Genomic DNA, 14,058 nt, shown 5'->3' with positions numbered 1-14,058 from the left:
AATGTTGAATTTTGGTTGATATTATTTGATTATGGAAATGCATATGGATAAAAAATGCAAAACTTGAGAAATCCGCATGTATTAGATGAATTAAAAATGGACGAAATTGAGATATGACAGAAAGCTACCAAATCGCCTTTAATAATGTTCCAACAAGTTTTGAAAAAAACCAAGTTGAAACCATTCAACCCCAAACTTTTATCATCCTCACAAGCCCGACCCTCTTCTTGAATCGCATCCACAAAAAACAGTTCTGCTAACCAAGCACAATCTAAGTTGCTTAACCTGTTAAAATTCACTCCTACTAACTCTTGTGTATGCTGCCAAAGTTCTTTAAACCTAAGCACAAAATGATCCTTGATTTCCGCCTTGAGTTTTTCAACTTGCGTAAGCCTACCTCTTAGAGAGTTAAAAAAATAATATTATCTTTCTAAAACTTGTGCCTCATAAAAGAAAGAAAGAACCACAAATTGGTGTCTCCCTCTATAATCCACCTAAACTTAGCTTTTTCTCAATATATTGTCTATAAGTTGTAAATTCAACCACACATTCTTGGATGCCTCCAATCGTTTACAAGCTAACAAAGCACCTCTATCTTGATTAAGAAGATCTGCAACTTCCAAATCCAATACGTTCTTCTCTTTAATTGCATCTTTGACCTCCAAATCCACTTTGCCAAAAACCTCAACGTTCCATCTCTTTAGATTAGCCTTCAAGAGTTTAAGCTTCTCTTTCATCAAAAATTCACTTTTACCCCAAATATTAGTCGAGTTCCAAACTCCTTCAATGAAAGGATGGATCTCTGGATGCTCACGCCGAGCATTGAAAAATTTGAATGGTTTCGGACCCCAATTCATATTATTAGCATGATTGGGGTTAACTAATTTATTAGTGGCCTCATTGAACCTTACTAGGTATTCTCATAATGGTTTTGGGTGTCCTTCACACATATTAGAAAAAATTGGTGGAAGATATTTTTCATTGCATGCTTGTTGAAATTGATGGATTAATTTTCTAAAGAGGTGTTGATAATTAGCCACAGAGAACCTGGGAAGGTTCATGTACGAGTGCAATGTTGTTTCTTTCAATTTTCTATCCCTAAACTTACATTTGAAGGAATCCTCAACACCAATCATCTCCATTTATGTATTGATGGCAGTGACATGTTCTAACAGATTGCTCTTTCCATAAAATGCTACCAAGGAAGGAAGCTTGAAGTCATCTGGGGAAAGAGGTCGTGAGTTATGCAAACAGATGTTGGGGATCCAATTCCTTTACGCCCTCTTATGCATTATCCTCTTATTGTTATTACTGGATGTTTAGGATGTTAGTTTGAAAGGTATCATTATGACGAAAAAACTTGTCCATGACTGCTTAGATCCTTGCTATGGTGTCATATGCGCTAGAGTTCTATATGTGTCTCCTACCCACCATTATCAAATAAGGGTTGAGAAACATAAAGACTCTTTGAAGAAATCGGTGCAACCTATGTTAGTTTTACTAAGCCTGCGGTGCGCCCACCCTGGACTTGTAAAAGTACAATGTATGATACCTATCATGTGTCGTGCAAACAAAACCTCAACTTGTGTGATATCTGTATAAGTGATGGATTATTACGAACACTGACTTACAAGTTTAGTATTACTCTAGTTTAGTTTGGCCATCAAGCTTTCGTTACGAGGTTACTGCTCATTAATGTCATGTTTCTCCCATGACCTTTACTATAATGATCATTTACATTTTTTTACGAACATTGGACTTTCATATGTTCTTTTTTCTGCGGCTCGGTCGCATAGTATCAATAAATCGTCACGTGACTCATGGTTGAGTTAACTATTTATACCCAAAGTTGAGCTGAATTCTTAGTTAGGTGATCTCACCTTCATAGGATATCGTTGCGAACAAGTCAAAAGGACTCGAGGTCAGATTCACCCCTCTTATGTAAGCCTAAGTACATTTTAAGAGTTCAACATGCTCAAAAGCGAATGAGTCGGATCCCGTTGATTCCATACGGGTTTAAGCCATTATCAACATATCGGTACAAATTCAAATATAGAAGACAACGATCCTTCATCAAAAGATTTAAACTCCAATCAATCATGATTTCAAGCTTATTATTATGATAAATAAAAAACTTGTTTTGTTAAAAGACTAACAACCTCAAATGCTCATGAAACTTGAGAGAATAAATAAAGAGGCGAAGGCTTAAAATCAACAAAAGAAATTTGAGTGATACAAAATTGATAAAAAAATAAAAAATATCAGGTTAAACTTTCCATATTAAAAGAAGTCATATCATCGAAAGAGCATACTTGACATAGGTTAAAGTGCCAATTATTAGCAAACTGACTAAATTATTCAACTAAGTAACCAACCATATGTTATGGTAATATAGAGCAAACAAAATGACTCAATTATATAAGATATCCCTTAATAGCATTGATCATCTACTCCACCTTATTGATAGTGTAAGTAGGAGACATTTTCTCGTGCATCCTCTTTTTATATTGGTATCCCTTAAAATACATAAGTAAATTATGTTAGTTAGTGTTCAATAAAAACAGATAAAGTAACTTTAAAATATAATAAAAAGATAAATGTTACCTTCTGTGTTCCATAAATATAATGACAGTAGGTAAATACCGGCGCAAAGTTTCCTTGACTTTTTCCACCAACAAAATGATGGTAATCATGGTATGCAGGGCCTCCATAAAATGGTATATATTTTGTAAAACTCCAAGGAAATTCATAACCACTATGTGTCTCAATGGTTTCTAGGTGTCGCAAAATGAACCATAACCAGAAGGTTACAATGTGTCCTGGAACCAATACTGGGCCAAATAATATAGGGATACCAAAAATCCAAATCTCAACCCAATAAGCGTATGGTCCTGCAAATCCAATAGGTGTTTTGTATTCATGATGAACTTTGTGGATGTTTTCATAACCCCATTTGCAATGTAGCATCCTATGAATCCAGTAGCTTGCATAATCTTCTATGAGAAAGTAAACTAATAATTGCCAAAATAACTCCCACTTTGATGGCAATGGCAAACTTGTTCTGATTCCAAGCCACTAAATAAAATTTGTGGTCAAAAAATAAAATAAATTCTTACTCACTAAGAAAAACGAAAAAACATACAATATAGTAAAAATTTCATAAATATGAGTTATATTAAGAGCATATGAAATATTACTTCCTCATTTCTAAAATAAATTAATATCATTTTAATGGATAAAATTTATTTTAAAATAAATGTTATTTTAACCATTTAATATAAAAAGTTTTAATAACTTTTTTATTTTTTTAATTATTATTACATACATTATTTCCAACAGATTAATAATGTTAAATTATAAAAAGTGTGTAATATCTTATAACAATATTATCTAGATGAAAAACTTTAAACGACGAGATAAGACAAAAAAAAGGAATATACTTTCTTGGTTTCAAATTATAAATCATCTAAATTATAGGTAGTTTTACGATTTTAATACATCATTTATTTTTTTCTTAATATTTTTTTACTATTTATTTCTCTCTATTTATTTTTTTAATCTTTATTTTTATATAATTAATAAAAAATAATAGTTTTGTAATGTCAGACATAATTTTTTTATTTTATAAATTATTAATTATACTTTTTAATGTAAATAAAATACTCAAAATAATTTATAATTTGGGACTAACAAAGTAGGCCATTATTTCTGAGGCTAAAGTGTATCCATGACAAATATATATATATATATATATATATATATATATATATATATATATATATATATATATATATATATATATATATATATATATATATATATATATATATATATAATTAATAAAAAACAAATAGTGTTCCTGTTAATTTAAATTTTAAAAAACTAACGATATTCATGACAAAGTCGGCACAATATTTTGTTTAAGGATACTCTTAGCAATATTTCAATTGTAATAAATAGTGATTCCGTTTATTTTAATTTTAAAAAATTGATTTTAATTAAAAAAAATCTTAAATCTTATTATTTTTTAATTTGTTCTTTTATAAATTGAAAATACTAATTTTAATATATTATAAAAAAATATACATTTTTAAAGATTAATACATAATTAAAATCACAATTTTTTAAAATGATGTATCTCAAAAATGATTTTATAAAAAATTATTTGAAATAACTACAAATTTAAGTACTTTTTTTACATTTTAATATTTAGATAGCATTTTAAGAACAATTACTAAACCATAATTTATTATTAATTATACTTTTATTTTATTTACAAAATATGTAAAATTTTATAGGAATGAAGATCCGTATATTATCACCTAGAAATAAAACCATGTGAATAATGAAAAAAGCCTCTATTGATAAAAACAAAGTAATACAACTATACCCCTCCCTTCATGACAAATATGTATAATATTTTAAACCTTATAGATCCAAAATGAAATGCATGTGTAACTTTACTCACACTTAAATATAAAAAAAGTAAGTACATTTTCAGTTTTAGTTGATCTATTTTATTTCTTAACAAAATAATTATTTTTTAAATTTTAAATCCACACAATTTTTTTTTACATTTTTAAATTAAAAATTGATGATATATTTAATTATACAATGTTTTATCATATTTTGATCATTTAAAACTAAATACATCGATATTAGATAGAAAAAATGATGAGAGACAAAAACTATTTCAATTTAAAATAAAAAGATTAATATCATAAATCGGTTAAAATAAAAGTTTTAAAATTGTTATTAACATTCTGAAACAAACGTGTGTTGTATAAGTTTCACACTACTAAAAAACAAGAAAGGCTAAACATTTTATAAGTGAAATGATTCATACATTTTTTGTCTTAATTTTTTGTGTGAATATATCATGTGTCTCTCACTTATTTCGGCGAATCTTCTACATTTATATTGATACTTCCCTTTATGATGACATATTTATTTATACAATGATTTGTCATATTTCGATCATTTAAAACTAAACACATTAGCAATGTTAAGTACAAAAATTTGGACGAGAGACAAAGTATTTCAATTTGAAATAAAATGACTAATATCATAAATTGGTTAAAATAAAAGATTTAAAATTATTATTAATATTAAGATACAAGGTGAGTTGGATAAGTTTTATATTGTTTGGAAAAATGAATGTTGAATACTTTATATATGAGAAGATTAATACACTCATGCCTTTAAAGTATTGAGTGAACATGTGTTATCTTATTTATTTAAACGAGTCTTTGACCTCTTGGTTAGTCTTCCACACCTCAGTGGATGTTTTCCCAATTAAATTCAAAAATAATTAAACTTAAAAATGTAAAAGGTTAATAATTAAGATATTAGGTTAATTTAGGATGTTTATGGTTCATAAATTGTATTTAACTAAACTATATTTGTGATTCGATTCAGTTTGCAATAATCATTTCAATAAAAATATAATTGATTGCTAAAATAATATTAATTCAATTTAAATCCTTTAGAATCAATTTGTATTTATAAATTAGTTTATAATCAGTTTGCAATTATAAACCAAATTTATATTTTGAACTCTTTTAAAATTAATTTTTTTAATTTCCAAATTATGTTTTTTATATTTTAAACTCTTTTCCAAAACAAGTATGTTTTTATTTTTTGGAATAAAAATTATTTTTTATTTTCAATTTTTTTTAAAGAAATTATATTTTCTATTTTTTGGAATAATAAACATTTTTTATATTTAGAATATTTTTTCAATAAAATGATATTATATTTTTCCTAATACAAATACTTTTTACTATATTTTTCTAAATTATAGGTAGTTTTACTTTTTTTAAAAAAATTGTAATAAAAATTATTATATTATATATATATTTTTTTTCACTTTCAATTTTTTTCTTTCTTGTTTTTATAAAAAAAATATTTTATATAATTAAACCGTATATAAAATGAAACTGATGCTAAATCGATTTTAAATTGAATTATAATTATTTAAATGAAATGATTAAATTCGTTAACTATTTAAATAGTTTAATTTTTTATGATGCAATACAATTTAGATTAATAATTAAGTTTGGTTAATCCTATTTTCGTACACCCTAATTTTATTCATGATTGGATGAGTTAATTTTGTAGTGTATAAAACAAATATATATAAATTAGGATTGCATACCTTAATAAAAGGATAAGAAACGATCTGAACAGGACCAACAACAATGATAAATGTTTTGATGACATATTTGTAACACTTGAACATTTCCAAGAATGTACTTTTCACAGAAGGTTGGATCTTATATTTGTTAAGCTTCTTATATCCACTTAGCTCAATCAATGCAAATGGAATAGGGGCTGTAGAGTAAAACAAGCATAAGAATAGAGTGGTGTGGCAATGAAGAACAAAGTCAGATTTTTTGGCAGAGTAATTGAACCAAAGTGTCTCAGCAAGAGTGAGGTTTCTCCCAAGTGCATTTTTTGATTCTTCAAGAGTATGGTAAGGAATCATAGTGAGAGAATGTGGAGAAGAAAAATAGAACTTAGTATGTTTATAAGGAAAAGGAGAGTTAAAGTTGATGTGATGCACAAAAGTGGATTTTATTCTACAAGAAAATGATATAATATTGATACCAAATTGGAAATGAGTGAGTACTAGAATTTATTTGGTTGATTAGATAATTAAATTAGTATGTGTTTTTTATTATTATTATTATTATTATTATTATTATTATTATTATTATTATTATTGTAAATTAGATATTTTTTGCATTCAATTGTAGACATTAATTTCTCGAGTTAAGGCGAATCATAATAGATGGGAAAGTTCTTCTTCAAAAGATTTAATATTGGTTCGTATCCAAAACGGAGTTCAAACTCAGAATCTTGAACGACACTTTTACAAATATCATTTAACAAATGGTAGGTTGTGATATGTGGTATCTGTTGGTTGAATTAAATATGTATATAATGTAGACCTATAATTCAAATTTTGTTAATGTTAAAAAATGTGGTTGAGTATAACTCAACCATAAAAAACTGTTACAAAAAAATTTACAAGTGTGAGTAGTGTGGAAAAGTCCAATATTTGTTAGAAATGTGGAGACTTGAACATTTATAAGTGGGAGAACCCACACACCTATCACCTTAAGATTTTGGGTGAATATATGATTTGTCTCTCATAAATGTGTGTTATTCTTACCGAAAAAATCCCAAAATAAAAATGTTCTCTCGTGTTGACCCCAATAATGGTATCATGAACCTTTGGTTTGAGTGAAAGGACCAAGTCACTTGTTTCGAAATTCTCTACTGGGTAGAAGGTGCCCCATTGAAAAGTGTCAATGACGATACAAATATTTGTGGATAAAAGAGTTTTCACTTGAGGGGAAGCATTGTGAATAGACTCACACTTGAAGGAGAATGTTGAAAAAGAATTACAAGTGTGAGTAGTGTGAGGAAGTCCCACATTGATTAGAAATGTGGAGATTGGAGCATTTATAAGTGGGAGAAACCACACTCATATCATCTTAAGATTTTGTATGAATATGTGGTGTGTCTCTCACAAATGTGTGTTGCTCTTAAAGAAAAATCTCTAAAGTAAAATTTTTCTCTCATTTGCTCCCACTTAAAAGGATATGTTCATGCCACATATTATCCGATGTGTGACTCTTAACACACCATCTCGCGTTCATGATATATATCTGGAGCATGAAAATAAATGATGGGTACCCCGATAGCTTCGCTTATAAAAATATGTTGACTATATATTATTTGGTGTAAAACTCTTAAGTATGATATTGTTTTTAATAATATTTTAATGTAAATAAATTGATTATATTTTTCAATAAAATTGTAAATATTTATTGTAGCAATTAATATAATTTATTGGAGTGATAAGAGACAAGACATCTTACTTGACACGAGCACCGCATATCATAATTTACTCGGTTGTTAGTTGTTACACACATGTAGTCCTTTGTTTTCATTTGCTTCTTATTCTTATTAAAGTAACTCTTATGGATTAAATAAATTGAAAATGTGAGATCAAACATATTTTTTTTAAAAACTATATGTTACATAGTTGATTCACTATAAATATAGATCACAATGACGAATTGGGTTTAATAGATTCGTTTACTCCCCATCATTCTTTTAATTTTTTATATTTGATGATTGTATAGACAACTCTTTTCTTTGAAGACATATATGCCTAACATATTTTTTTATAAATGATATATCTCACTCTCTCTAAATATCCCTCCTTTATTTTTCATAAATAATGTTAAAATAATATAAAATGACGTGTCTTCTTCTTAATTTTGGTTTTTCACTATTCTATGTAAAATGTACAAAAATGCTATTTCTTTTACATCAAAATACTATTTCGACACCAAAATCTTACATTTAATTGCTAACATATTCGATAGTTTATAAAAGATATTTGTTAAAACAATTTTTAATTTGGATAATAAAAAATATTTGTTAATATAATTTATAATTTGTTAATAAAATTATAATTTGGTTAATAAAACAACATTGATTAATGATTTATAAAAATATTTGTTAATATAATTTATAATTTGGTTAATATGTATCCTGATAATAAAAATAATTTTAAGTGAAAAAATAAAATTGATTATTTAAGTGTAATAATTTAATTAATATAGTTTATAATTTAGTTATTGAGTGTTCTGATATCAAAAAATAGTTTTACGTAATAAATCAATTTTAGTTAATATAAGGTTGATTAGTACAACTCATAATTTAGTTAATGTGTTTTCGAAAATAATAATAAAAATTAAATAATAAAATAAAATAATGAAATGTTTTTTTATAAGTCAATGGTTCAAATTCCACAAGTCAAAACTATAATCAACCAACAATTTAAAATTGACAACCACCCATTCCCAAGTGAGTATCTTTACAAGATTGAACAATTTACTCACATCTTTACACCCATCTTCAAACAAAATATTATTTCAATCTTGTAAAGAACCTTATAATACCTTGTATCTTAAAAAGAACCTTATAATACCTTGTATCTTAAAAACTAGAGGTAATATTATTCCACATTATCTCTTCTTCTCTAACTTTAATTCTACATAAATCGTTTCTCTTATTTTTGATTTGTGAAATCATGTTGTTAAAGTATTAGAGTGTGTGGTATGAAATTTGAAATACTTCTTCTAAGGCCAGATATTATATAAGATAAATTTGTGTCTGTATATAATAGGTGATACAATATTTTCTGCGGGTGCCAAACATGTTTAACCCCCTTGCTATTCTCTTTTCACAAAACAACTCTGATATGTGTTTTTTTTCCGCAGGTGATGTAATTGTGCTGCTGCGATGGCCTACGGCTCCACCCAAGTGAGACTCCATCTCATCTTTTTTTATAGATAATTTATTGCTCTGAATTAATCACTGCTGAAACATTGACATTAAGATTTGCTTAACCCATAATTTATTTCATAAATATGAAATTGTACAAACCCTAAATTATTTCACAAATTGAAATTATACCTAAAAACCAAAACTGAAATCTTAATCGAAATCAAAACTCTAAAACTATTTCACAAATCTTTCACAAATGAAAATCGAAATCCTATATACAATTGAGATCAAGATCTCTCATTGCGACCGTATAACTTTTTCTTTTGATTCAAAAACCAGTCAAATCTAAATTCTAATTCAAACAAAAAAGGAGTTTCTCATGATAGAAGTGAGGGATTTCAATTTATACTAGAGAATGGGGTGAGAATTTCTTTTCATTGTGGCTGATTTTAAAAAATTGGTTTATATTTTTTCTGGGCATGAATTTTTCTGGGTTTCAATTTATTCTGGGCAAGAACTATGATCTTCATCTTCTTCGTTGAGGTTGACTTCAAAAAATTGGTTTATGTTTTTCAAATAAATTTTATTTATTATGTGGTATACACATGACTTCCAAATTGACAAAATAAAACTACACCTAGCCATTTCAAATTCCACATCAGTGCCAAATAGGTCATTTCATTGCCTTTGACTAACTGAGTAAATGGAAAGGACTATCGTAACACATTATGTATAATTGAGGGACCATTTTGACACTTTTAAAATTTAAGGGACCAAAATGGATCCCGAAGTAAAGTTACAGGACTAAAAAGGATATTTTGCTTAAATAAATTTACACTTAATCTTAATACCAACTCGAACCCCCTAAAGACGACTTTAATACTCCACAAGTTATCTAATAAGTGGTGCACCCAATGTATTTTTACCTTGATTTATTTCCGTTTTATGGTGTGGTTTTATTGTTTTATTTCCTTTTTATGCGTTTCAATGTGTTTTTAATGCTTCCAGGCAATAAAGAATAGTCGAACCAATCTTAAGCAAAAAGATTGGAATTCGTGCAAAAAATAGAATTTTCAATACAAGTCTTCCATGGTCAACACGGGTTGGTCGTGTCAATTGACATGGGCCGTGTTGGCCCCATAATCCTTCCACTTCAAATTTTCACAGGACAACACAGGCAGGTTGTGTTCCTTGACACGACCAGTGTTGAGCTCAGTTCCAACAGCGAATCTGGTATTTTGTAACGTTTTTTGAACTTTTGAAGTTCCAAACTGCTCCAACTCAATGATCAAAGGCCTTAATTGCATTTATTCAAATTTAGGGTGATTTATGGTGAATATTTTTTATAAATAGGCTGATCATTAGCTTGAGAACACATCTTTCCTTGCCCTACTACATTGTCTTATTTTAGGTTTCAGTTCTAAGTTTCAGTTGTCATTTTTAGAGAACTTTCCTCTATCCTAAGTGAATTTGTTTTTACTCAGGTTTTTTTCTTTTTTCTTTTATTTTAATTATGCCTGCTATGTTTAATCTATGTTTATTTGTGATCAATCTCACAATGAGTGAATATTCCATTAGGGACAAAAGGTTGTGAAACCTATATCAGGGAAAACCTTAGTTGAATTTTCCTTATACGAATAACGTGAAAAAAAAGAGAAAAAATTATTTTAAAATATGAATGCTTAAACATATTTATGTCGGTTGTGAAAGAAAAAGCATCTTAGATACCAATAATGTACCGAAAGGTAATGATTTGGTATCTGAGAGCGGATTAATAATCAATCAAGTTGTGGTTCCACTGACAAGGTGTCTCACTCTTGTTTGAGAAATTCACATACTTGTGCTAAAATATGACTTCTTAGATGAATAATATAAGCTAGCGAAAGCAGACAAATTATTCATCCGAGAGAGTACACACACTACGAAAGTAGGTATTGTATAAAGTTTTGTCTAATTTCTATAACTTCATTTTTTTTCTTGTATTTGATACGGAGAGTCAATTGGATATGCCGAGATAAATAATCATATCCCTATGTCCTATTTTTATTTATGCTAATTTTATTCATTTTCACTAAATCCTCAATATTTTGACCGCTTTAGATATACATCGCTAGAGTAAAAATTGGTAATCAAACATATCTCCATATGGTTCGATATCTTTTACTACTTCACATTATCGTGCACTTGTGTCTTGCATCATGTTTTTGACGCCGTTGTCAGAGAGATATTTTTTGACATTGAAGTTTTATTCTAGCATCGTATAGACTAAAGCAACCTTTTCTATTTTCTTCAAAATGATCCTCGCCATAGGATCTATCTAAGATATGGTCAACTATGAGATCAATAACTATAGAAACCCATACCCCAACCTCTATAATAATGGGTGGATGAATTTCCCAAATTCTCCTTATAATAACTACCCCTAGTATGTTGTGGGACCACGAGGTCCCCAACAATCCAACCTTGAAATGTTAATGGAGAATTTTGTTGTGATGCAAAATCACCAAAATGAAGATTTGATCTATTAAAATCTCCATACCAGTGAAGTTCTAAGGCAGCTAACCACTATGATCGAGTCCCTCTAGACTCACAACAGAACATTAGACTTGAATCTCCCAAGTCACACAACTGCAAGCTTCATCTTCTATCACTCTAAGGTCCTTTCCTGATAGATATATGAATGTTGTGACAAACAAAAGTGGTAAACAGGTTGAGAATTCCTGGGAGAAAGATAAAAATGTTGATTATAGTTATGGTAAGGAAAATATAGAGATTGAGGAAAATCCACCGACATCACCTAAAAGGGATATTGTCAAAAATGTAGTGAAGGAAGCACCTTATGTTGCTCCTTCATCCTATAAACCACTGATTCCCTTTCCGCAAAGGTTTGCGAAGGCTAAGGTAGATGCGTAGTTCAAAAGCATATTTATTTGTTTTCTCATCATTGTGATACGTTAATTTCATTTCGTTACACTCTAATACGCATATTTGTTTCTTCCAATAACGGTTTGGGATAGACGAGTTTTGATCCGGAATCATTTTCGCTTGCCATAGAAAATATTTTTAAAAATAGTTTTTTAATCAAAATTTGTATTTTCGATCTGTTCACCCCCCTTTAGATCATTGCCCTCGTCTAACAGGGTTGTGAGACAGATCTCATGGCAAACCCCAATTAAATTTTCCTTATACGAATAACAAGAAAAACAAGAGAAAAAGTAATTCTAAAATCTGAATGCTTAAACATATTTGTGTCAGTAGCGGAAGCAAAGGCAACTCAGATACCAATTATGTATTGAATTGTAATGATTCAGTATTCAAGAGTGGAATGCTAAATAACCAAGTTGTGGTGCGACTGGTAAGGTGTCTAGCTCTTGGTTAAGAAATCCGCATAACTGTGCTAAAATAGGAGTTCTCAGATTAATATTATGGGCTAGTGAAAGAAGATGAATTATTCATTTGAGATAGTACACACACTATGAAAGTAGGTGTTGTACAATTTTTTGTCAATTTTCTATAACTTAATATGTTTTTCTCGTATTCGATTAGGAGAGTCAATTGGGTACTTCGAGACAAATAATCATATACCTCATGTAGTTTTTTTATTCATCTAATTTTATTCATTTGCAATGAATCCCAAATATTTTGATCACTTTAGATATACATCGCTAGAGTAAAAATCTGTAATTAAACATATCTCCTTGTGATTCGATATATTTTACTACTTCACATTTCTGTGCATTTGTGGCTTGCATCATTATCCCACGAGCATTCTCTAGTAATCATGGTATCGTCTAAAAATTGCAACATTTTAAAGTGAATCTCCTAATTGGAGCAAAAAGGACGAAACTACCCCATGGAGACAACATTATTCATCAACCCTGATAGAACTTCCATCACAAACAAAAAAAGGAGAGGGGACAAATGGTCCCTTTGATTTAGGACCCTAATCACCTCAAAATCCTAATATGTACTTCCGTTAACAAAAACGGAGAAGCTACTAGAAAAATCACACCCTCCCATCCACTTCCTCCACCTATCTCCAAACCACGTCAACTTTATGACACTAATGAGATAACTCCTAGACTCACTATCATAAGTATTTTCAAAGTCTATTTTTAAAATTAAGCTCTCCTTCTTGAACCTCTTAGCATAATCCATAATTTCATTGATTACTATAACTCTTTCTACCATTTATCTTTCTTGGACAAAAGCAAATTGATTCCTAGAGATCAAAGAAGGGATACCTCTCTTCAATTTAGAAGCAAGAATTTCGGCCACAATCTTGTATAATCTAGAAACCAAACAAATTGGTCTAAGTAACTCACCTCGATAAGACCTTCAACCTTTGGAATTAAAGTAAGAAAGCTCATTGTGATAGCTTTGGGGAGAATGGCATTGGAATGGTATTCTTTTATGAAAGCTACCAAATCACCTTTAATAATGTTCCAACAAGTTTTGAAAAAAACCAAGTTGAAACCATCTGAACTCGGACTTTTATCACCCTCACCAGGCCAACCCGCTTCTTTAATCTCATACACACAAAACAGTTCTTCTAACCAAGTACAATCTAAGTTGCTTAACATGTTAAAATTCATTCCTACTAACTTTGGTGTATGCCCTCAAGGTTCTTTAAAGATAAGCACAAAATGATCGTTGATTTCCACCTTGACTTTGTCAACTTGCGTAAGCCTACCTCTTGTTGAGTTGAAAAAAATAATATTATCTTTACAAAACCCGTGCCTCATAAAA

General features: G+C 29.0%; 1 protein-coding gene across 1 annotated transcript; it reads right to left on the bottom strand.

Annotated features, from left to right (window-relative positions):
- Positions 1 to 2,447: 2,447 nt before the first annotated feature.
- On the bottom strand, positions 2,448 to 6,487 carry LOC127130959 (methylsterol monooxygenase 1-2). Its single transcript, XM_051059910.1, has 3 exons — positions 6,158 to 6,487; positions 2,605 to 3,075; positions 2,448 to 2,516 (listed from the first exon to the last, which is right to left on the bottom strand). The coding sequence occupies exons 1-3, from the start codon at positions 6,485 to 6,487 to the stop codon at positions 2,448 to 2,450; spliced, it is 870 nt and encodes a 289-aa protein (XP_050915867.1).
- Positions 6,488 to 14,058: the final 7,571 nt, after the last annotated feature.

The sequence above is a fragment of the Lathyrus oleraceus genome, chromosome 3 (genome assembly GCF_024323335.1).
Source record: "Lathyrus oleraceus cultivar Zhongwan6 chromosome 3, CAAS_Psat_ZW6_1.0, whole genome shotgun sequence".
NCBI classification, from domain to species: domain Eukaryota; kingdom Viridiplantae; phylum Streptophyta; class Magnoliopsida; order Fabales; family Fabaceae; genus Lathyrus; species Lathyrus oleraceus.
The sequence above is the reverse complement of the archived record's forward strand: the minus strand, read 5'-3'. Positions and strand labels throughout refer to the sequence as shown.